Source organism: Bos indicus x Bos taurus, chromosome 12 (assembly GCF_003369695.1).
Source record: "Bos indicus x Bos taurus breed Angus x Brahman F1 hybrid chromosome 12, Bos_hybrid_MaternalHap_v2.0, whole genome shotgun sequence".
NCBI classification, from domain to species: Eukaryota; Metazoa; Chordata; class Mammalia; order Artiodactyla; family Bovidae; genus Bos; species Bos indicus x Bos taurus.
Genome location: NC_040087.1, coordinates 25,507,922 through 25,533,957, shown reverse-complemented (window position 1 = coordinate 25,533,957; position 26,036 = coordinate 25,507,922). Strand labels below are relative to the sequence as shown.

The following is a 26,036-nucleotide window of genomic DNA, read 5'->3' as shown; positions in this document are numbered from 1 at the left end:
ACACTGGAATGGGTTACCATTTCCTCCTCCAGGGGATCTTCCCAACCCACGGATCGAACCCTTGTGTCTGCATTGACAGGCAGATTCTTTCCCACTGAGCCACAGGGACGTTCACAGAATGCTTGGCTAATGGATCAGTATCTAATAAGTATTTGATGAATTGAATCAGTTCTACAAATAATTCAGGTCCTCCCACCCTGCTCCTGCAAGGGGAAGAAAAAAAAAAAAAAAACACACAAATTTTATCCCATACTAAACAAAAACAAGTTTGAATCTAGGTGGTTTCAAATCCTTTTTCTCCCACTTGATTAACTCATTTAGGAAATATCCGAATGACCACTTTGTGTCAAGTGGTCCTGGGCACTGGGAGTGCAGCAGTGGACAAGGCAAATAGCATCCCTCTCTTTGTGGAGCTTTGAGTCCGAGAGAAGACAAAATCTAAATTGTTTAGCCATTTCATGTGTGTTTTCTCCAAACTCATTCCTGAAGGTTCCAGCCAGTACATCTTGAAGTGATATAATTCTGTCATGAAAATTCGACAAATTGATACTTATCCAGCCAGGACAGCAGTGGATGTGACTAAATGATTTAGTTGGCCCAGTTCATTACTTATATGATCTCCGTAGAAGCCTCAATATCCCCACTGTCTCTAAGTTTGAATGGCTGAACCACACCAAGTTCACCTGAATCTTAATTCTACTGACTTCTGCATCACTCTGGAAAACCAGATTACTTTTAGCTTAATCTCCTAAGAATTTCTGAATACCCCTGTTTTATGGTTATTGGTAATACTTTCAACATGAAGTAGAGCGACTTCCATTCACTCAGAAATATGGAGAAGACATCTCTTAAAAATATCTGAGGTTGGCTAAAAGGTTTGTTCAGGTTTTTCCATAATACTTTACAGAAAAACCTGAATGAACTTTCAGACCAACCCAAATATGACTTTATCATTCACAGGAGTCTTAGCCTCTAGAAATATTTTGCACTGAGAGAAAGCTGTGAAGATTTGAATTTTGTTTTCTTTAGAGTTGTTCTAAACTTTTATATGTTACCCCATGTAAGAAATTAGGACTAAAGAACTCAGTCAAGCTCTAAATATTAATCCTCTGAAAGTAGCTTTTAGGTTAAGATTTAGGTGTGGCTCAGTTGTGTACCTTCAGTTGACTTGTCATCTTTTGAAAGAAGCTGGAAGGGATGGGAGTCCCATCTTCCTCTCTGCCTTGGCCCAGGTCAGCCCATGCTTACACCCATTTCTACATGTAGACATAACCCTTTACTTAGATTTCAGCTCTCTGATGGATTCCAGAAATGTTATCGTCTTCTATTTTATCCAGCTTTTTCTGTTGTTAGGATAACAACTCTTCCCAGCTTTCTCCATCTTAAGTGGAAACCAACAGTCCCTGTTGTAATGCTTTTTTTAAGATTTGTCTTCAAAAACACGTAGTGTGACTGAATGATTCTTACAGTAATTTACCAAATAATTTTTAAGAAAATACATATTTTGTATAATTGTTATAACACTGCTTATTAGGAAATTCCTCCATTCTGAGAACTTTATGGTCATTTTCTCTTTTAATTAATCTTTAGGCCTCAGAGGAGCTCCAGGTTACTCCTTGGACCAAGCCCATCATCTTCCCATTGAAATGGATCCACTAATTGGTATGTTAACAACAAAAAATACGTTTTCATAAATGCTGCCTATCCACAGTTTCCTATGTGGTTATTTATCACAAATGACAGTTGAATGATACTTTTGCTGTCACAAATTAATGTACAAATAATGTCAAATTGCCATCAAGGAGCTGTGCAAATCATAACATGTCATCTAAGAATTTTTTGTTATTAAAATAATGATTTGTGGTATTTTCTTGGTATTTCCAGAGGTCATTTAGATTGGTTCTAAACAAGGTATATAATTCCAAACTGTGCTTTCTTTCAGCCACAACTCTTCTTTAACAACTTTATATTATTTCAAATATATAAGGATTCAAAGCTATTATTAAGAAAGTTGATACTAAAGAATAACTTTTCTGGAAATCTCCATTCAGTAGAGCTAAGCATTTTTTTTTTTAATTTAAGATTTTATATGAATTGCAAACTCAGGAGCTATAACTGTTTGCAGCAGTATTCAAAGTATTTTTTTTTATTTTATTTTATTTTTAAACTTTACATAATTGTATTAGTTTTGCCAAATATCAAAATGAATCCGCCACAGGTATACATGTGTTCCCCATCCTGAACCCTCCTCCCTCCTCCCTCCCCATACCATCCCTCTGGGTCGTCCCAGTGCACTAGCCCCAAGCATCCAGTATCGTGTATCAAACCTGGACTGGCAACTCGTTTCTTACATGATATTTTACATGTTTCAATGTCATTCTCCCAAATCTTCCCACCCTTTCCCTCTCCATTTTTAAATAATCACATACACATTTATTAGCTGTGTGATGCAGAACAAGTGTCTTAATCTTTCTGGGCCTCAGTTTCATATCTGTAGGATGGTTCCTAATAATGTTCATTCTGCCTGTTCTCATGGGATCATATGAGAGCTAAATAAGAAAAAAATAGAATGTGGTTTGAAAAATTATAAAGCCATAAGCAATTTATGGTATTTTTTCCTTCGATTAATTCAGCCTCCGTCTTTGAACCCAGAAATAAGATGCAAGGCAGCCATTTAGGTTAGTTACCTATACTCCTACACAGAAGAGCACTTATATTTCTCTTGGAGAATATATGCTTAGGACAAGGAATATTTTTCAAGTGGATTCCAGCTTCTAGCTGTTTCTCTGCTAAAAAAATAGCAACAGTTTCACGTACAGCTAGAATGTAACCGTGGAAGATTAATAGCTGTATTCTATTAATCAAGCACCAACTACATAGTTTTCAAGGGACTCAGACCTTTGATTTTCTTTTCCTTTGCTGTTTTTAAAATTTTTTGTTTTGACTTTTTGCCTTCTCTGGTAATTATTATTATAGTGTTAGTCGATGTCCACAAATAGTAACACTTACATTTAATTGGTGTTAGGAAGTGATGGTGGTCTTCTACATCTGCATTTTCTGTTTAAGAATTCAGCCCAGGGATCTGGCCTGGAAGGACGGTGTGGAGGAAGGGACAGGCTGGCATGCAGACAGGCACTGGGGAAATCACAGGGCGTCTCTCAGTTCTTGACTCTATTCAATTCAGCCCCAGTGCTGCCCGTGACTCTCTGCCTGTCTCTTTCTTCCCCAGCCCCTCTCCCATCTTTCTCATTCCCCTCCTCCCCTGCTAGCCCATTCTTGAAAGGCTTCTGTTTGTTGACAATCCAGGTCTTTAAAGCTGCTGACTTAAAGCTCCCTGAGGGGCCACCTACATAACAACACCCCTCGCACAAATCCCTACTTTCTTCTTTTCCCATGAATCATAAAGGCCATCAGAAAATGACAGATGGGGGCAAATATGAAGACATTTTTTCCTTATGTAACATACTTCATACAATATTTATTCCTTATTATTATTGAACTTGTTGGTCAATAATGAACTTGTGCAGGGTGAATATCTATTGAATTAAGTGCATATAAATATTTTTATTATGTTGTAAATTCCCATCTTGAATTCCTCATATCAGTGGAAGAACTACTTAAATTTCCAACAAATTTTTAAATATATAATATGGTTCATAAATAATCATTGCTACTAAACAGTTTATATTCCTCATGAGGAAATGCTAAAATCTTAATCATATAGCATTAGAACCCATTTCTAGATAAATGAAGCATAAAAGTATTCCTTCTATAAGTGCTTGGTGAAACTCTTTGTAGAATCTCTCTTTAAATTCCTGTATCTATTTTACATTTAGCCAATAACTCTGGTGTGAATAAACGGCAGATCACAGACCTCGTTGACCAGAGCATACAAATCAATGCACATTGTTTTGTGGTCACGGCAGATAATCGCTATATTCTTATCTGTGGATTCTGGGATAAGAGCTTCAGAGTTTATTCTACAGAAACAGGTAAACTGAGCTATGAAATACCTTATCCTCATCAGAATGCCCGTTGTTTCACCTAAAGCTTCATATGAAGTCATACTTCTTAATGTAGGTGTCTTCATCTTGATGCCAAGATTCCAATTAAATGTCCACATTGGAAGTAATTGACTGCTTCTAATTTCATCCATTCTGAACTTTAACGTGAGTTGAGCCCTGAGTTCATGGGACAAAAGGGACTACTGTCCCCCTCCCCCAAATCAAATCCAGTAAAAGGCCTTAAAGCTCCCCTTAGTCTAGCCTAGCCTGGGAGGAAAAAAATCATGATTGTGTTATTTTATAAGTTCTTTTCTTAAAAAAAAACCAAAGTGACGTTCTTGTATCATTTTTTCAGAAGGGATTCAAGAACCTAAATCTGTAGCTAGATTTGAATTACCTTGTAAGTTTGCAGGTCTGTAGAGTCACTTTCCACAAATCTAGTAGAGTAAAGTTAAGCTTACTACCATTGAAAGAAAAATAGCCATTGGATTCAACCTGCCGTTTCTGTGTTGCAGGGAAGCTAACTCAGATTGTATTCGGCCACTGGGACGTGGTGACATGCTTGGCCAGGTCTGAGTCGTACATTGGTGGGGACTGCTACATTGTGTCTGGGTCTCGCGATGCCACCCTTCTGCTCTGGTACTGGAGCGGGCGACACCACATCATAGGGGACAACCCGAACAGCAGTAAGTATTGGTCTGGAATTGTCCCATCAGACTGTAAATTCCTTTAATTTCCCTAATAACTTTTGCTGGGGTTGTAAGGATCTTAAAATATGAAAGCTTAAATAGCATTGGAATATAGCTGTATTCTTTATTGGAATATAGCTGTATTCAAAGTGTAAAAAGAGAGCAACCACTGTAACCTTCAGCCTGAGGAAACTCCCAGATCCCCTCCCAGTGACCCTCTGCCCAGCTGCCCTTCCCCGGTCTCCAAATGTCCCCATCCTTTCAGAATTTCCTTCCATGTCACCTGGTCCTTTCAACTTCCTGTGATTTCTCTCAGCTGAATGTATTCTCTCCCTTCTCTGAAATTCCATACACTTTATTTGTGCCTCCTGAGGACACTTACTGCTTTCTATCAGGGGTATAGTCAGTATCTCTGTTTATTTATTTGACAGTGATTGAGTACCCCCTCAGGTTAGGCATGGCGGGGAGCAAAAGCTGAATAAGATGATTTCTTTGTTTAGGGTGATTCCTGAGTGTTTTTTACTCAACAGTGCTCCCAAAAATATTCCACAGGGAAAAAAAAGAGGTACTCCAGAGTAAAATAAATTTTAGAAAACACAGTATATATACTCTTATTCTCTATGTAAGCTCTGAAAGTGTCACACAAATACGTCTGTTGATGTTTGTATAAACCAGAGTTTCTCAAGGGCTTCCCAGCTGGTGCAGTGGTAAAGAATCCAATGCAGGAGACACAGGTTTGATCCCTGAGTTGGGAAGATTCCCCTGGAGAAGGAAATAGCAACCCCACTCCAGTATTCTTGCCTGGAGAATCCCATGGACAGAGGAGCCTGGTGAGCTACAGTCCATGGGGTCGCGAAGAGTCTCACACGACTGAGCACACACACGCACACATGGTTTCTCAAACATGTTTTCCGAGGAACCTTTTGCTCATGAAAGAGCAGTTATTATTCCTGCGAAATGTTGTTCTGAGGAAGCTGTGAAGCGCACCATGAGACCCTCTCTTTGCATCTGAAGGTTCTGATTCCTGGCATAGTTGCACACATTATAGGTTTTCAATAAATACTGTTAAATGACTGAGGAACTAGATAACAGATTTCCTAGAAATAATAACTGCTTTTAACTACCAAGCTTGTATCTCCTGTAAAATAGAGAATGATTTCTGTAAACTGTTAATAATGGTGAGTACCTAAACTAGGGTTATTCCAATTATAATTCATACATTGGTCACAATGTTAACAGTACTCTGAAAACATGAGTTTGGGAATATTTATGATGAAACAGAGCTAAGAATTTCCCAGGAATACTATGTACCTGCCACTGAAATACTATAGAGAAAAAAGAAACGTCTAGGAGACCAAGGTATAACTGTGAGAGAGCTGGGCATGGAAATCTTCATGTGTATATGAAGGTAGTGAGAGAAGGAATGACCGGGTGATTTAGATGACCCGGTGATTTAGTCTTGTCGCCCATAGCTAGAGGTGAAGAAAAGTAGATGAAGCGACTGAAAGTGTATTATGAAGTTGTGTCTCTGACTGTAGATACTGAATAAGAGAAAGTATGTGTAATTATACATTTTAGCCTCTGCTCCAAGTTGTGAGATATTGGTTTGAGGAAAACACATATTCAGTGTTGCTTGATTTCCAACCAGCGCAACTAATCAGCCACCAGTTCTACAGTATACAAAACATCATACTCTAACTGCTAATAAGTCATTTACTCTTTTTAAAACTGTATCCCTAAAAAAAGGGCTTTGCTTTTAACAGGATTCTTGTGGTGTGTGTGTGTGTGTGTAAAATATATTTGACCTACTTTATTATTATACTTTATTATTCTTAATCATGGTACATTATCACATGTATTTTGTCTAAATGTATTTTTACATATTTCCAAATTTCCTTTTTTGAGACTAGTGTAGCATTCATTACAAGAGAAGTTGAATTGAACACCAGAGCTGTGTGGTATCTTCCATCTATTATTGATACAAATTAGAAGTTATTAGATAGAAAAAACTTTATAAAGAAGCAAAATAGTGTTTTAAATCCAATTAATTAACATCTTCAAAATGAAGCTCAGAAATGATGAAAATGATGTTTCCAAAAAGAATTCATTTCTTAAAAACTACCATCTGGTAGTAGAGAAGATAATATAATGTCCTGCTATGAGATAAAAATGTTAAATTATAGTAATTATCTGTTAACTACTTTATTTTCTAATTATCATCTAAACGAAATGATGGTTGACAAATGATCGTATCTTTGCTCCATCACTTAGCAAGAAGAGTGAAATGTAGTATTATTTAGAGTATTCAAAGTTCCTATGGTAGGAGCTGTGTAATAGGAATGTTTATGTTAATTCTTAAGAACAAAACTGTGACTGATAGATTTGTTAAAATGTAGCATTTTATTTAAGCTTTAAATAAAGACAGGATTATCCCTAAGAAATTATTGCATAATATTACATATACAGTATTGTCTCCATTTGTGGGGATATACATTTTTTTATTAAACACTGTCATCATCATTATAAACCTAAAGAACTTTCATAAAACGCACCCTGCCAAGACTTTCCTAGACATTTAATGTGAGCATATATAGCATGGTTCCACTGTATTTGTTATCCTTAACATAAAAGGGAAGAAATGCTCTTCTAGATTAAACAGGATGAGTTGCTAAAGTATTGGCCAAGCAGCAAGCATGTACTGAACATGTGCTGTGTCCTGGTACTGTATTAGCAGCTGGGAGGGCTGGGCAGTCAAAGTCTCTGGTTTTCTGGGGTTCACCCAAAAGTCTGTATTATAATGTATATAGACTGTAAGAGTCACAAAACTGCTTCTCTTGCTTGGAATTATCAAGTGTACTGAGTATTGCATGAATCATGAATTGCTATCAGATAATATTTAGTTTCCTAAGTACTTGTATCTACAAAATGTTTAATGTTATATCTTGGGCACAGATGGATGATTATATAAAAACTGATTTCAGCTTTTTGCCACATGGATAGTAAAAATCATGATAGTAAAAAAGTCATTTTTAGTAGTTGATCGACTTGACTGGTTTGTAACTGACTTAATCTGTTAGAAAAGGCAACCTCCCAGCTCATGTAGGCATGCCTAGAGAGACCTTATATGTTGGTCAATTCACCTTTTGCAGAGGCAGTCAAAGCACACACTGAATTGACTGTCACATCAGGGATCAGCCATGGGTCTTTGCCATCAGAAAACCCACAATATGAAAGGGAAAAGCTTTTCTTTTTCCAGTTTCAGTTTAATCTGTTCTAGCTACCAATTCACAGGTCAGAGAATCAGGCTATATGTGCTTTCTATCTCATAATGCATTGCTACACAAGACCAAAAAGCTAGTTACGTCTAAATTCATATTAAAGTGTGTGACACAATGCCCTTAGGTTTCAAGGGTTGTATATATTAACCTAGACTTGAAGAGGGAAGTCCTAGCATGAAATGTAATATCCCAGTAGCTGTTAGAATTCAGGACTTGGTCTTGCTGTGGACATTAAATTCGCTTTGTATGTCAGAGGCTGAATCATATTTATCCAGCACACCACCATAATGTGATAGGATTCATTTACTCACCTTATGTGCACATCACTAAAACTTCCTCAAGATAAACCCAAGCACTTTAATAGATGTATGCTTCTTTTACATTGTCATTATTATTTTTTAATGGATAGCTCTATTGGTGTCACAGAGGGAAAAAATAATGTTTCTGCATTTTTTCAGGTAAGTTTGAAAAAGTTAATGGCTTCATTGTATCAAATACATATATTGTTGTGACTAACTTGGACATCTCATAAATAAATCTTTTTCTAATTGCCTTTACAGTTTTAATGAATTTGCCACAAATACAATGAAAACGTGTAAGCAGATGATTACAGAGTTTCAGACCGTTAAAGAAACATGCAAAGGCTACCTGGCCTAGGTTCCAGTTGAATTAATTATACTGGTTTTATTAATATATTGCAGGCTAATATTCACTGCTACTCTTTCAAACTTGCAACTCCGAACATAGACAATTTTCCTGTAGATGTAAATAGGTGCCTGACGAGATAACAGAATTGCAGAGATGTGAAGGACACACGCTTTGATCTGAAGCAGACTCTTACACAAATTGTGAAACTAATTTGGAAGTGATAAAAATTAATTTGCGCACTTTAATTGGAAGCAGGCGACCGCCTGAAAGGAAGGCGAGCGGAGCAGGCAATCTGTGCTCAAAGCTGATTGAATTTTTTGTCAGGCAGGTATCTTGGACTTGGCCGCTTATCCTCCTGAGCCCTTCTCTACAATATATTACAGCCCATCTCTGACCGGTGTTCTTTAAAAGGATCAATGCTATTCCTATTGAATCCCTGGAGCCCCAAATTTCATTGATCTTGGGACTTGACATTTCTCATTACGTGCGGTAGCTTCCAACGAGATAGTCACAAGAGGGCAAGTCAACATTGTCTCTTCAGCAGACACTTAAAACACATCAGGGCCTCGGCTCCAAATCCAGTCTGCTTGTAAAATATGTGGTTTTAATGTCTATACCAGATACAAGGTGCTGGATAGAGAGCTGGTTGACATTTTTTTTAATCATAGCAACAGGAAACTTTGAAAGAGAATTTACTGTTCATCTTTGCAAATCAAATCTACGAATACACTTTGAGTCATATGTGTAAGAGCTTGTTATTGTGCTTTTTCAATTTCACTTTTGAAAAACAAGGCTTTAGCTCACGTTTGAGCATTATGCAAAACAAACTATAAAATGAGAAGCCCATTGAAAAGGAGACTCCAGCTGTGCACACATCTTTTCCCTGGGCTCCCATTGTGTAAGCCTCAGCTCTGGACACTGACACTCCTGCCAGCTCCAACCTATCACTAAACATCTGCCAAATCACATCCCTTGCTTTGTCTGCATCCAGCCTTCTTTTCAAATGACCATCCTGGTGCCCAGCTCCACAGCCACCACTAACCAGTGGTGCTATGGAGGATGAAGAAAGCTTAGACAAAGAATAACCTAAAGATATTATATGTATAATATATATAATTATATATTTTGAGAGGAGGTGTGGGGTCACACAGAGTGGGACACGACTGAAGTGACTTAGTAGTAGTAATAGTAGGTACATGTGTAATAACTTTGAGAGGAGGTGTAGTTACGTGTGTAATAATTCTTACCTTGTAGGGTTTCCTGGGGACCAAAAGACAATGTCCATAATGTAACGCCCCTAGTACAGGGCCCATTCTGCAGGAGACCTCCTCCTGTGCCCTCAGCCCAACATTTGGAGACTTAATAGGGTTCTCGACTAAGAAGAGGACTGCTTGCCACTCAGCTTCTGCTTTTCCTTCCCCCTTTAAAGAACTGAGGCTGCAAGAGTCTTTGTCTTGAGCCAGAAGCAATCTAAGAAACAGACGTGACTAATGTGCTCTCATGATCCAGGTGTCTTGGATCTATACCAGCGGGATCTCTGGGCACCATGCAGAATCGCACCTCCTGGGGAAAGGCAGGCGGATGATAACTGTAGATTATTTGGGGAAGAGGATGGTAGCACAGTTGAGTACTGTGACCTAGATCCTAGTCTTGAAGGCTCAGGACTTCAAGGACAGACATCTGCCCTGAAACAGCAATGCTCAGGGGAAAATGTGGTCAGTGCCCTCTCTGAAGAAGAAAAAGAATAACTTAGACTTAATGACTAGATAGGTTTATATCTATCGTCTATTTTTTTTTTTCAAGTACTCCATGAGTGCGTGATAAAATGAAATCACATCATGGGACTTTTTCCAACCCATGAAATGTTTTTATGTGGGTTACCTTGTGACCTGTGGAAAATGCAGGCCCAGGTGTTTCTAGTACTTGGGCCACAAACCTCTGCAGCAGGCCCTCAGGTGGCCAAGGACACAGTGTCTCAAGAAGGGACTCCTCATGACTAAAATGATGTCTAGCATCATTTTTTTTTTTCCAAAATAAATCTTGAAATCAGAGAGCCCTGATGAAAATACTACACCCTTTGAAATCTCTTATTCTGGAAACTCAGGTCAAAAATCCATCATTTTTATATAGGTATAAACATGACTGAAAATACTTTCTGCAGTGATTCTGCAATGACCCCACAAAGGCCAGGGATAAAATCTGAATGTCATATATCATCAGGAGGTTCATTTTCTGACTCCAGCAGAAGCACACTAAGGATCACAGAAAATCTCTGCTGTTTTTGTTTAGCTCTAATGTAGAAGAACTCAAGCTTCTCCTGCATATCAGTAGTCCCGTAAATGAGGTTTAAAATAATAAGGACCATGAGTAATCTTTACTTTGATCACTTGTCTGAAAGCCACAGCCTATCACGCTGAAAGGCTCTTTTGTCAGTTCTATGTGGATAGCAGCATCGGATACCTTTGTACTTTTTTCATCATCCATTTAAAAAATATTGAAATGACTTGTGATAAAAATGAGATGGAATCTGTTTATTGTAAGCCTGGTATATTTGCTCTTTCCAAATACTTGCTTAGGAGGAATCTTAAAATCGGACTTCTTTTTTTTCATTCATCGTAATTCCATCACACAGAAAGCTCTTCTTCTGAGAAACTGACTCTGGAAGGAGGGCAGTGGTGCTCTGGTCCTCAGAGGAGAGGTCTCACCTGCACCTCCCTCTGCACGGCGCCCTTTGACCCTCAGCTACATCCATCAATTGTGATGTGACACTGACGGAATATTTCTAGGATTGTGAATGATTGTCCGGGTGGGTGACATCTGTCCCTGGCAGTGAAATGAATTATAGGGAATATGTTTACCCCCACTCCCGCTGCCGCTGCAGATTCCCCAACTCAAAACCCCAGAACAACATGTTATTTACTCTTCTGTAGTTGAAAGCAGGAAACCATGCTTCTCAGGGGCCCTACAGAATCTTCTAATAGTTAAGTTTCGCAGTTTACTCAAATGACCTGGGGAAATTGTAATGAAAAATAAAACATTTTAAAATTTTTAAATCAGAGGTAAGCCTTGGAAAAACTTACTTCCTCATAGAAAATGTATTACATACTTAAGGAATATGTTTACTATTTTTATACATTTTTAAAAATTTCCTGCAATAGAACTAGATTGCCTTTAACTTTTTCTGTGGCATATAGGGGAAAGGTTTATAAAACTATATAAATTTTATTAAATATATAATTGTAAGATGTTTAATTCATCAGTCTCTCCAAGATAAAATAATCACTTAGAAAAATTAAGGATGATATTACACATAAAATCTTGTCAGTAATTAATCCTCATTTTGCCAGGAAACATAGGGCATCTTTGAAGCATAAACTTAGAATCAAATGACAGACTAACATGGGCTTTTAGCTTCCCTTCCCACTCACCATCTAGGTAAGAAATGTCTCAAACACAAAATGGAAGCTGATGGATGTGAGGAAACTCACAGAAAACAGTGAGCAGTTCTTGGGGAGACAGAACACCAGTGGGTCTGAAGGAAGAGATATTGGCAGATGGAAAGAGTATTGAGTACCTTGCTGGGTAGAACGCTTTCATTATGTACTTTCTTCACAGAATTTTCCATGCATGACCTATTGAAGCCTTCCCTCCTGCCACATGGGGCAGGAATCAGAGCACTGCCCAGGGCTGGATCATTACCAGGGGAGTGGCTGACCCAGGAGCGGGGCACAAGCTCCAGCCCTTGGACATTCACTTCCTCCACCGCCTCCTTCACAGTGAGGGAATCGCAGCCCAGGAAGTGTAGGACGTCTCTCTGAGAGATGAGATGGAGGAGGGGGTTCAGCCTGATCCAGAAAAAAGTATGAGTTCACAGAGAAAAGCAGGCTAGCATGCAGGATCTCAGGCATCCTAAAGGAAAGATCACAGACCCAACAACCAGGTGAAGCAGAGTGAACAGGAGAGAAATACAGAACTTTCTCAAAAGTCTTAATATTTTCTAAGGTATGAGAAAGGGGACATTAAAGCCATTGGTAATAGTCTATATTTTTAAGCTGGGGGTGAGTACAAGGTAATTCATTTTATTTTCTTAACCTTATATATGCTATAAATATTTAATAAATAATTAATGTTTTTAATCTAAAAGCAAATGAAAATACGCATAGTTGTGTGGAAGCTACCAACTTGAATTTTTTAATTATCAATAAAAATAGTCTACAATAATATTCCTCAAACTTTCTAATACACTGACCCCTTTTAAAAAGTACAAAATTATTACTAACCCCCCAAAAATCTCTGACTCTAAGGAATGTGTTCTTGGACTCCTTGAATCTAGTTTGAGAAACATTGACTTAATTAGCTCATCGTAATCTTTAAGTGCATTTCAACTATTAATTGCCACAGCATAGATTTTTGATGGTGGAGAAAGATTTCATCTTTACAACTGGTTAAAAATATAGAGTATCATCAAAATGTAAATCTGAAATTTAAAATTTTTCATAGAACTTTTCAGTCTCAATAAAATAGCCACAGATCCCAGGATACACAGACCATAATTTGATAAATACCAAGAATTCTGGAAGAGTTGCAGTCACAAGGCCAAGTTACAACATGACTTCTCAAGCAAGAAAAAGTGATGGTCAAATGATACTGACAACATGAAATAATGATATTTTTATATATGCACAAAGGTTTATTTATGTATAATACTTGCTCTTTGCTGAAATTATATTGTAGCATCAACTAAACAATACATCCAAGATGAATAACAAAATCATACAAGTTTGCTGGAACTATTTAATAATTAAAGAGGCAATATAAGGCATTAATAAGTGTGACGTTGTTAATGAAAAGTGGAAATAGTTTGGATATTACAAGGCATTGATAAATATTTGTTGGATCTGACATGAATAGGCAGATGTTAATTGTTAATAAGCATTTCATGGCCCTCTTCTGAGCACCCTGCCTTCAACAGAGTTTCACTTCAGAGTCTGTTGGGTCCTCATATCCTATCCTGTACAGCTGACACTGGCTCTCTTCTCCCTTGTACCAAAGCAGCCACTCCAGACTGTACCCAGGATGGCAGCATACCCAATGCACCTTCCAAAATTCCTGTCTGCATTTCTGTTGTTTCCTTTTCCTCCACACTTTTGTACGGAGACTGTAGCAATCCCTCATCTCCATCTCGAAAGTGGCTTCTCCGAATGACTTTCCCAGCAAGACGTCGCTGGGCAAGAAGCCCTCACAGTTTTGCTGGCCCTTCTCACAGTCTTACAGGCATGCAGTTTATTCACCAATATTCTGCTTCTCTCCATTCATTTGTGGATTTTTTTTCTTTCTTTTTGCTTTTTTGTTTAATCCCATTTCGCTCTGTGCACCCACGTTTGTTCTTCACACTTGTCATTGTTGAGTGCCTCCAGTGGTCAACCTGTGGAAGATGTGCCATGGTGGTTGGATGTGTTCTAAGCAATTCCAGGTTACAGCGTACGTCTTCTTTATACTCCCAACTCCTAACCCGCTGAGAAGACCTGTCACTTAGAAGGCATGCACTCAGTACAGAGGGCAAAGCACTTGGCAGTCAGAATGCTGATGCAGAATATTCAGCTGCTCTTTCTTGGCTAGGATCGCACCAAAGTCAGATGGAGAATTAAGATGATCATCTGATTGTCTCTTCTTTGCTTTACTACTTTCCATTCCCATCTCCAAAAAAATCAAAGCACCATAGCCTGTTTTGTTGAAGATCTTAAGGAACATTTTTAAAGGGGTAAGAGCAAGTGTTGCAAAATTACCTAGCTCTGGGTTCAGTTCCAACACTTGCTCCTATATGAACTTGTGTAAGTTGAACAACCTTTCAAAGCTTTGGAGTTCTATAAAATAGAAAAAATAATTGTACCTACCTCCTATGTTTTGGCAAGCTTGATTTCTATTTCTTCACAGTAATCAGAAGAAAAAAAAGTATTTCTCGCCACTATCATGATGTTATAAGTAGGTCACATTTGTTGACTTAGCCATCATCTAAGCATCCTGAGTCAAAGCTATGGTTTTTCCAGTAGTTGTGTATGGATGTGAGAGCTGAGCCATAAAGAAGAATTAATGCTTTCAAACTCTGGTGCTGGAGAAGACTATTGAGAGTCCCTTGGACTTGCAAGGAGATCCAACCAGTCAATCCTAAAGGACATCAGCCCTGAATATTCATTGGAAGGACTGATGATGAAGCTGAAGCTCCAATACTTTGGCCACAATGCATAGAGCCAACTCATTGGAAAAGACCCTGATGCTGGGAAAGATTGAAGGCAGGAGAAGGCGGCAACAGAGGATGAGATGGTTGGATGGCATCACCGACTCAATGGACATGAGTTTGAGCAAGCTCTGGGAGACAGTGAAGGACAGGGAAGCCTGGCATGCTGTAGTCCATGGGGTCACAAAGAGTTGGACACGACTGAGTGACTGAACAACAGCAAAAGCTTCCTGTGTGGTAGGCACAGTAGGTTTCCTCATTTTGCAGATGAGGAAAAAGCAGAGAGATTAAATAACTGCCTCATGGTCACACAGCTATTAATAGTAAATGCCCTTACTAAACATTAATGATTGTTATTTTTAAGTGTTCGATTTAATGGTAGAACCCTTCATTCCTGCTGTTGGTCTGTGGACACTCACTGCTGTTGTTCCCTTCCAGGTGACTATCCTGCTCCAAGAGCTGTCCTCACGGGCCATGACCATGAAGTAGTCTGCGTTTCTGTCTGTGCAGAACTTGGACTTGTTATCAGTGGTGCTAAAGGTCAGGAGACATTTCTTTCATTTTAGGTCTTTAAAAACTGTACTGTTTTCACAAGTTAACCATGATTTGTGATTTGTTTCCTTGAGGAGTCTTTCCGTAGACAAATGCAATCCCTAGGTTCTTTGCAGCTGTTTAGTTTTATTAATATTTGCTAGTACTAATATAAGATAGATGTAAATTTTTATGAAGTACTTTGTGGTCACCGGCATTCTAGCCAGAACACTGGTAAATCAAACTGTAGCACACGCATCTGATGCAGTCATTACAAATCACGTTCAGAAGCCAAGGGGGAGAGAGCCGTGATCAAGGGGATCACGGGGGCTCAGGCGGTTCACCAGACATAGCCCTGGGTCCACCCCCTCCACTAGTCCTTTCTTCTCAAGGTTGGGTAGGTGGGAGAGGAAATATGATGGCTTAGTTCTTTTGGCTTTTTATGGAAGAAGTACTGCTTCGGGAGAAGTCAGGAAACTTCGATTCTAATTCTGGCTCAGATACCAATTCTCCATGGAAGGTTCTGGGGCAGGAAGGAGCCTAATGCTTAAGAGAAACTGAAAGAAAACCAGAGGGGCTGAGTGTGCTGAGGGCACCACGGAGGTGAGGAGACAGAAGGGTGAAGAGGCGGGAGACCCGAGGCATAAGGATTTGCAATTTGCGTTTGTTTTGAACATAGTAGAAAACCATCGAAGGTTTTTAGCAAGATGATGAGATGATCAGATTTTGTTTCTAGGGCCTTATTCTGACTGCTATTATACATAGAAGATGTGATGTCTGAACACACAGGGACACTTTGCTTTTGTATTTAAGAGTAAATAACCCAGGGAGGAATACAAAAGGTATTTTCAATAAGTGTCTTTTAATGTCTGTTTTAGTAGTAATATGTATAACGTCATTCTGTTCTATAAAGCAAAAAAAAAGAAAAGGAAAACACAAGCCACATAATACGCATAGGGAAAAAACAGTAACTTTCTATAGATGATGGTTGATATTACAAGTGATTGCTATTTTTCTCTTTAATTCTTCATATTTTCTGGAATGCACGTCTATTACTTTAGTAATCAGGAAAAAATTTGGGTATAGCCTCATAATATAACTTGTTTTGAAAAATATATATCTACTGAAATCAATTGATTGAAAAATAGGAATAAAATTCATATAAAGTTTTTTGGAGTATTTCTAAAGGATATGCTGCTAAGTCGCTTCAGTCGTGTCCAACTCTGTGCGACCCCATAGACGGCAGCTCACCAGGCTCCCCTGTCCCTGGGATTCTCCAGGCAAGAACACTGGAGTGGGTTGCCATTTCCTTCTCCAATGCATGAAAGTGAAAAGTGAAAGTGAAGTCGCTCAGTCGTGTCCGACTCCTAGCGACCCTATGGACTGCAGCCTACCAGGCTCCTCCATCCATGAGATTTTCCAGGCAAGAGTACTGGAGTGGGGTGCCATTGCCTTGGATAGGTAATACCAAACTATATTAACCAATTATTTTTATGAACTTGGCTAGTGAATATTTGAAGAAGGCAATGGCACCCCACTCCAGCACTCTTGCCTGGAGAATCCCATGGACGGAGGAGCCTGGTGGGCTGCAGTCCATGGGGTTGCTAAGTTGGACACGACTGAGCGACTTCACTTTCACTTTTCACTTTCATGCATTGGAGAAGGAAATGGCAACCCACTCCAGTATTCTTGCCTGGAGAATCCCAGGGACAGAGGAGCCTGGTGGGCTGCCGTCTATGGGGTCGCACAGAGTGGACACGACTGAAGCAACTTAGCAGCAGCAGCAGTGAATATTTTATCTCAGCGCTGTTTCTGCCTGAGGCGGGGGAGAGAAACAGTTGAAGCAAAATAAATCATTCCCCATACTACTTTTACATTCTTGCCTCATTCTTCATTTATTTGAAACAATGTTCCTACAGTCTGAATTACTTGATTAATTTTCTCAATTTTGCCTTTTACATTTTATATATAGACCATAGAAAAGGTACATTGACAGTAATGTATCTTTATGTGGCACAGTGTTAAAATTTTGATGATACTAAAGAAATTTAGCAACTGTTTTGATAATTCTCCCAAACTTTGTAAAGAAAAATTTTCTAAACACATGAGAACACTTGCGGGACATACAGTCTCTTTTATTCTCATGTAATGTATGGACTGTATCCTCTTTTAATGAGTATTATCCTATGAAGGAAAAGAGCAAGTATTTACCAAATGAAAAGTTTGGAAGACACATGTGTGTGTCACATAACAGTTGTCTGTTGCTATCTAACATCAGTGCTTGGCTCTTGCCAGCATAGTTTTCTTTTCTGCCTCTTCCTACAAACCTGAGTGTATATTCAGGTGCCAATTGTGGGTTTGTGAGAGTAACATGAGTGGCCATTGCTGTTCCCTACTCTGCAGAGGGCCCTTGCCTCGTCCACACAATCACTGGAGATTTGCTCAGAGCCCTCGAAGGACCAGAAAACTGCTTGTTTCCACGCCTGATTTCTGTTTCCAGTGAAGGCCACTGTATCATCTACTATGAACGAGGGCGATTCAGCAATTTCAGCATCAACGGAAAACTTTTGGCTCAAATGGAGATCAACGATTCAACACGGGTAAATCTGCATGTTGAGTCTAACTAGGGACTGAGCCAAGAGGTTAAAGATTGACTATTTTGCATTCAGTGACTCGTACTAGAAATTCTCGGGTATTCAGGTAAATGTGTACTGGTTTATAAAAACATATAAATTCATATTGATGATGCTTTGAACAAAGCCAGGGTTCATTTAATCTCAAGTAGTTAACTCAGTGAATTAGACTTTGAAGGTGACAGCTGTAGTTTGATTAGAGGTTAGACCCTTAAGGGGGGCTTCCCTGATAGCTCAGTTGGTAAAGAATCCACCTGCAATGCAGGAGACCCCAGTTCAATTCCTAGGTCGGGAAGATCCACTGGAGAAAGGGTAGACTACCCACTCAAATATTCTTGGGCTTCCCTTGTGGGTCAGCTGGGAAAGAATCCACCTGCAATGAGGGAGACCTGGGTTTGATCCCTGGGTTGGGAAGATCCCCTGGAGAAGGGAAAGGCTACCCACTCCAGTATTCTGGCCTGAAGAATTTCAGGGACAGTATAGTCCATGGGATTGCAAAGAGTTGACAGGACTGAGAAACTTTCACTCACTCCCTCACTAGACCCTGAGGGAGATTTTTCTTAAACTCCCCTGACAAAAAGCTATTCCTACACTGCACTCTCCTGACCTTAAAAGTGAGTTTATTGTCATAGAAACTTATCTTTCAAACCCTGTACCAAAATTACATACTGAATTGCCCATCACTCAGAAATGAATTGGAATTTCTGGTTTATCATTATAAAAAACAGTTTTGAAATGTGTTCTGCAATTTGTTCTAAAAAGTCTTGACATTGTTAGTATTCAGAACTTAACAAACATCATGTTACTTAATTCTCAAGTTCTTTCTGGACTAGATTGGTAATCTTATTGGAACTTCTGTTACTTTGTAACCTAAATTGGTTTTAAAGGATCCTTTGTGTAAGACTTACTTTGATAAATTCTACATTGGGAAGTCTATGGGTTAGACTTTGGAAAACTTGGACAAATGGCTAAAAGTAGATGATGATGACAAGGGACCTGTGGCAAGTGCCTTTCAGTAGTGACCACTGGTCATTTGGGAAACACTGAAAGAAATGGTTGCTTTTCTACCTTGTCTGAAGGCCATTCTCCTGAGTAGTGATGGGCAGAACCTGGTGACCGGAGGGGACAATGGTGTGGTGGAGGTCTGGCAGGCCTGTGACTTCAAGCAGCTGTACATTTACCCTGGCTGTGATGCTGGCATTAGAGCAATGGATTTATCCCATGACCAGAGGTGAGCCATGTCGGGGAGAAATGTGATCAGTCAAGAGTTGTCATTGAAAGTTCTTTAGATTTTACCAAGGGTGAAATGTGCAATGAAAAATACTCGAGCATCCAGATGGAAGAAGGACTATTGTTGAAAAGGGCAGAGTGAGGAGAGGAGTAAGTACTTTAGGAAAGGATACTGGTAAGAAGGAAACAGGAAGAGAATAAGGGGAAAAAATAAAGAAATGAGTCTGGAGAAAAACAGACTCATCTACTTTCCAAGACGTAGAGTTATCCCCACCAACTTCTCTGTTCTCAGATCTTTACCTGGTCTCAGACAGGCCTGCCTGGCTTCCATAATGTGAAAGACACACATTTTTTTAGCAGAGTCTTGGCTTGAGGCATAGGTCTAGCTAAATGCAGCCAAATGCAAAGTGCAGACTGCAGCTGGCCTCTGTTTTACAAATACAAGGCACTGGTTACTTGAAACAGTCTCACCTCCCATTTGCTTATTCACACATCTCTCATTTATGTTATTTTGTGGTATTTTATGTATTGCCCTAAGATACTGTAATCTTTACTTGGAAGGAATCAATAAGAATGTTAACAAAGTAATATAGTTTTCTGTTATTCCTCAGTTTGCAACAGGATTTTGTTATTTCCTAAAATTTGTCTTTGCATTTATTATAAGGTGAAATGAATATTTGGAATGCAAAGCCTAAATTTTCTAAATTTAAAAAACAAATTAAAACTATATGATCTTAATATGGTAAATAATTTCTCATTTTTGCTATATAACAGAAATAAGAAAAGTTTATTAAGCAACTCATTTCAACTATGTGTATATGTATTCTTTATAAGTATTGGTTTTAAAATAGTATGAATATTAAGATTTACATGATAAAGTATCTTCACACTATAGTAAAATGATCCTGAAGTCATCAAGAAAAGCAATAAAATTTAAGTTAGTTTGGGAAAGAGATATTTGATCTGCAGCTCAACCTTTTTTTTAAGAAAATTTAAGCAGAGTCTATATTCGTGAAAAATGGAAGTGGCTTACTGTGTAATTATTTGTATATAGATTCATGTTTCTAAAGTATTTGAAATAATTTGTGTTCTTAAGTATTTCAAGATTCCCCTGGCATTCTTATCCCTTTCATGTATTCATGTTGCAAACATTTGCTGCCACCATCATATATTAAGGACTGTGCACAGTCTGGAGGAGATAAAACAAGACCACCAATCCCAAGAAGCTCCAATAATCATAATAAATACATATGAGGGAGGCAGGAGCATGGGAACAGGAACAGGAAGTGATGAGCTCCTCTCGAGGGGTGCGGAGGGCAGGAAGGGCTTTATGAGATACTCATCCTCTCATATACTCTCTAGTAGATGAGCGCACAGACAAAGCTGCATTCGTGTTAGCATCTCCCGGGAGGAGTGAGGAAAGATACTAGTCAAGTTTCTATTCCTTTTTCAAGCTCATCCCTAATTTCAGTTGTTCTTGGTGTTTTATAATGCCCCTGATATGTTCAAACAGAAGTACGTGCACATGAGTTACAAACTGACAGATAAACATACAGTGAAGATGCTGTCCTCAGAAAGGTGTTCATCTGATGAGCTGTGGGGTCAAGTTGATAACACTTGGTCCAGCGGTCCAGGTGTTGGATTGAGGCAGCGTCTCTCAGGAGAACCAAGAATAAATTTTAATCCTGTCTCAGGGCACACAAAACAAAAACTTGGTGAACTTTGAGATCATGCTATTGTTTAGTGTAAAGTAGAACCATGTCAGTGATTTTGTGTCTTTCTTAACTATTGTCTCTGCTTTTCCAGGACTCTGATCACTGGCATGGCTTCTGGTAGCATTGTAGCTTTTAATATAGATTTTAATCGGTGGCATTATGAGCATCAGAACAGATACTGAAGACAAATGAAGAACCAAAAGCCAAGTTAAAGCTGAGAGCACAAGTGCTGCATGGAAAGGCAATATCTCTGGTGGAAGAAAAACTCGTCTACATCGACCTCCGTTTGTACATTCCATCACACCCAGCAATAGCTGTACATTGTAGTCAGCAGCCATTTTACTTTGTGTGTTTTTTCACGACTGAACACCAGCTGCTACCAGGCAAGCTTATATCATGTAAATTATATGAATTAGGAGATGTTTTGGTAATTATTTCATATATTGTTGTTTATTGAGAAAAGGTGGTAGGACGTGTCACAAGAGACTTTTGACAATTCTGAGGAACCTTGTGTCCAGTTGTTACAAAGTTTAAGCTTTGAACCTAACCTGCATCCCATTTCCAGCCTCTTTTCAAGCTGAGAAGAAAAAAAAAAAAACCACGTTTGATACTTTGTACATCAGATGCATCTTATTTAAAGGGATACTTTTGTAAAAGTAAAACCTTGTATAAAGAACAAAACGTTTCTTAATTTTATTGTGGAGTTACAACTTGCATGTTCTTTAATCCCTATGTCTTGATGGAACAGGCGCACTGACAGTAGGGAATAGTAAGATCTGTCCAAGGACACCGTTTGTATGAAAGGATTGAATTTGGGCTCAATCGATAATTTTTCACATTTTCACCAAAATATAGTTTGCACTTTTTAATCTGAATTCCATCCCTCTACGTGAAATTTGCTCATAAAGCATTTGGATACTAAGCCATTATTTGCCATTTTTGGGTACTTTATACAAAGAAAATTCAGCCCTACCCTTCATAATTTGAAGACACAGCAGAAAGGGGGCTTAGGGATGAGGTCCTGGTTTTATTGTATAAATAGGAATCCCGATTGTTAGTTCCTTAGTGATGACTTCCCAACTCCTGGACAACTCTTCCAGACTCATCCTGCTGGCTTAGCGTGTGTACATTAGGGGAGGAGATCTGATGCTAACTTTTTTTTTTTTTTTTTGCTGTTTTTTAATTTTTCTCTCTCTTTGGTTCTTGAATAGCTTAGTTTCTTTAATAAATAAGTCAGACTTTATTATAACAATAACTGAAGTTATTCTTTTAGGTTCTTGTGAAATTCTCACCTAAAGCCACATTCTTAGCCTAAGGCAATTCATCTTTTATGATATAAAATGACGCTATCAAATGATTTTCCATACATTGTACTGATCAAGTTATACACCCAGGGGTATATACACTTTATTCATGTTTCTTCTTTGTATATTTGGTGACCGTATCGTCATAGATGTACATATTGTGTCGGTAGGGCTATGAGGCATGTTACAGGAATGTAATTTTCTCAGAACTTACACTCACTTGCAGTCATTTATTTAAAAAGATAAAACAAGATAATGGGTTCTTTGTATTGGCACTTTGCACCAGAAACATATCATTATTTATTGATGTGATTACTTATTTGTTATCCACCTTGTACTAGTAAGTTTTAGCACTGAATTCCTTCTTCATTGTTGTTTGTATTTATGAGATTCTGAAATTCTGGGGAATCGGCGTAATGATTAAGTTATTCATCACCAGGCTGTAAGCAATATCTTGAGTTTGTAGCTTAGAATTGGGAGGATAATGAACATCTGGAAGACAAGTTCATTTCATCTTGAGATCATGGTGAAATATTTTGGATATATAAATTCCTTAAGCTATTGTAACCATGTTTTATTGCAAAGATGTAAAATATGCCAGATGTGTGTGAGTTGGAAATCAAAAAAAGAAAAATAAAATATGCAAAGAATTCACTGATTGTTCCACATTTCATTGGACACTTCACTTACATGCATTCATTATGTTGTCCTACAAGTTTAAGAAATCAGTGTCACCTCATGTAAAGGCCTAGAGCATCTATGAACATGAACTAGAGTCCTAATGATGGTCCATAATTTGCTGAAACTTGAGCTGCTTGGCTTGACCATCTGGCAGGGGTTTGGGGCACCAGCAACCCCAAGGAACCAGATCTTTTTTTTTTTTTTTTAATTAAAAAAAAATTTTTTTTAAGTAATGGCAAAATACAAACACTTTAATACATTTAAAATGTGTGTAGATTCATGGTAATACTGCTCAAATAACTGATTTTACTTTGGAGGCTGTACCTAAACACTTGTCTCCTAAGTCTTATGTTCATAGTATTTTGTAGTTTGTTTTTTTTTTTTTTGCTTGTTGATTTATTTCCTCATTCAGCACTGCGCTTTTTCCATAAAGTCTCTTGCTTCATTAAAAGAGGTACTGATGATCACTTTTCAAGTTCTAGGATGCATATTTGTCACTGAGCTCTGTGCTGGGTAGTGAAAGGCCTCTACACTGCTGTGTGCTCCACTGGTGTGTTGCCACAGCTCCGCTGATAGAAGTTCCAGAGTTTTGTGGGAGATGTGAGTCCCAGTCTGCACCTTCCTTCCAGACCCTCAGCCTCTTTCTCCTCCAACATAATGTGCTTGAAAAGAAGAAATGTAACACTTGGGGCAAATCATCGACTGTCGTGATTCCTTTTCTGTGTATCAGACGGTCAGCTAGGTCATCTTTTACGACAAAATCGCCTTACGCCAGTTAATTATGCAGCATAATTATTTGCTGCAAAGACGTTGACTGCCAAAAACGCGGGAGGCGTCCACAGCCGGGGGCCTTTCCCGTGAAGGTACCGGGAATTTCCAAATGCCAGCGGTGCCCAAGGCTGTAAAAGAAGGACTATTCAAAGCCTTAAACTCCTACTCTCTGCCCACTTTCATCCCTTCGGAAGAAGCGACGCCAACAGAGTTTTAAGAGCTTCTCATATTCTGGGCATTTTCAACCAAAGAAGGGCTGGGTCGCGTCATTCGACTCCTCACTCTGGAAGTAAGTTTTTAGTTCTCTCGTCAGTTAAAATGGGGCTAATCGTCTCTACGTTGGGGTGTTTTAAAGCCTAAGTTGAGCTTTGGCGAGGTGGCTGTCGCCTTCCACAGTCTAGGGGGCGCCTTTCATTTTCACCTGTTTGGCGTCGCTTTCCCTGTTTATCTGCTGTGGGTTTTCTGGGGGTACCTCCTCCTCCCCTACTTATCATGTGACTTTTTTTAAACCTGGCACTCAACCCCTGGGACCTCATGGTTCCATCCTGGTCCCACCACATCACCCCCTTTTCTGTTGACCCCGGTGCTTGGTCAGGGGTAGGTTTACCAGTGACCTTTCCCAAAATGTGTTTTTTTTTAAATAATTTTATTTGTTTGGTTTTGCCTGTGCTGGGTCTTGGTTGCTGTGTGGGCTTGTCTCTAGTCGCCGGGGAGCAGTGAGGCTCCTCCCTAGTTGCAGTGCCGGGGCTTCTCATGCTGGTGCTTCTCTGGTTGCCTAGCAGGGCCTCGAGGGCCCGCGGGCCTCCGGAGCCGCGGCAGGTGGGTTTAGAAATTGCGGCTCCTGAGCTCCAGAGTGCAGGCTCAATAGCTGTGGTGCAAGGGATGTGGGATTCTTCCCGGCTCAGGGATGGAACCTGTGTCTCCTGCCATTGGCAGGCGGGATCTTTATCACTGAGTCACCAGGGAAGCCCCTAACCAATTTTTTTTTTTTTTTTTTTTTTTGGTATTTTGAAGCTAGGGAGAGAGATGTCTTCCCTTTCTTACAGTGTCACTGGACTGTCACCTACTAACCTGTCACTGAGAAACCAGGGCCTGCCAGCAACCAGTTCTCCACTGTGTAGAGAAAGCCTATGTGCAATAGAGAATAAAGCTGTGAAAGGATGCCAGAGCAGGAACACTTGTCTGCCAGCCACGAGTCCCTGGGCACCCAAATTGCCCTCATTCTTAGAGGCGTCCCAATTCTGGACCCCTGCTTTAGTCAATAGCCAATGAATACTCCCCCCACCCCACCCCACCAAGTTGATCAAAGCTGTATTTTTTGATGCTTGAGAACAAATCAAAGCGTCCTTAATTAATACAATTCCCTGCCCCTGGCTCTGCTTAGAAAAACGTGACAAATCCAAATTTGGTGGTAAAGCTGCATCTATTCCTAGCCTATGTATGACCCCACGATCTCATGTTTAGGTAAAGATCCAAAAGAAACCCCTACTTCCATCCATCAACAAGACATGGAAAAGAATGCTCTTGGCAGCTTTGTTCCTGGTAATCAAACATAGATGTTGACTTAAAAACCCCATCACAAGAGAGTGCAGACTCCATGTTATATAAAGTACAAAGACTGGTGAAACTGATACGTGCTTTCAGAAATGAGCACTGTGATTATGGATGGGAGGTCGTGACTAATTAAGGGCCATACGGGGGTTTCTGGGCACTGGGGGTGTGTGGTAGAGTGCTGGACTCCTCAGCCATGTGTTTCCTGCAGCTCATTCACTTTGTAAGCATTCACTGAGTGGTCCAGTAAAAGTTTGTTTCCTTTTCTGGCGGAAAAAAGAAAAAAAAGTATACTTTTAAAAATGGAGACTTTTCCTGGTGGTCCAGTGGTTAAGATTTTGCCTTCCAATGCAGGGGGTACAGGTTCAGTCCCTGGCTGGGGATCTAAGATTCCCCCATGCCTGGCTGCCAAAAAGGCAACACATAAAACAGAAGCAATATTGTAAAAAAAAAAAAAAAAAAAAAATTCAATAAAGACTTTAAAAATGGTCCACATCAAGAAAAAAAACCTTTAAAAAATAAATAAAAGTTAAAAATGTATCCTGCCTCACACTGGCTCCTGTGCCTGCTTTGAATTTGTCAGCCCTGAGCCAGTCCTGTCCTTAGCCAGCGCCCACGATCTTCACCTGCCCCTTTCTCCTGTGATTTTTAGGTCCGCTGTCTTGACTGTCCCATCTTGATGAGCACTTTTTTCCTTCTTACAGTGGCCTTGGCACCATGCCACCTCTTCCAGGAAGCCCCCATCCCCATGTAGCTGGTACCCATC

At 39.3% G+C, this 26,036-nt stretch overlaps 1 protein-coding gene across 11 annotated transcripts in view; it reads left to right on the top strand.

Annotated features, from left to right (window-relative positions):
- The window catches only part of NBEA (neurobeachin), a 673,417-nt gene extending 650,496 nt beyond the window's left edge, over positions 1–22,921 (top strand). For all 11 annotated transcript variants that reach the window (XM_027557433.1, XM_027557431.1, XM_027557423.1 and 8 more), the window contains 7 exons: positions 1,591–1,662; positions 3,837–3,992; positions 4,520–4,690; positions 15,293–15,394; positions 17,789–17,985; positions 19,098–19,249; positions 21,055–22,921. In XM_027557433.1, the coding sequence (XP_027413234.1) occupies positions 1,591–1,662; positions 3,837–3,992; positions 4,520–4,690; positions 15,293–15,394; positions 17,789–17,985; positions 19,098–19,249; positions 21,055–21,145 (941 nt within the window). In that variant the 3' untranslated portion in view covers positions 21,146–22,921. The remainder of the gene's footprint in view (positions 1–1,590; positions 1,663–3,836; positions 3,993–4,519; positions 4,691–15,292; positions 15,395–17,788; positions 17,986–19,097; positions 19,250–21,054) is intronic.
- Positions 22,922–26,036: the final 3,115 nt, after the last annotated feature.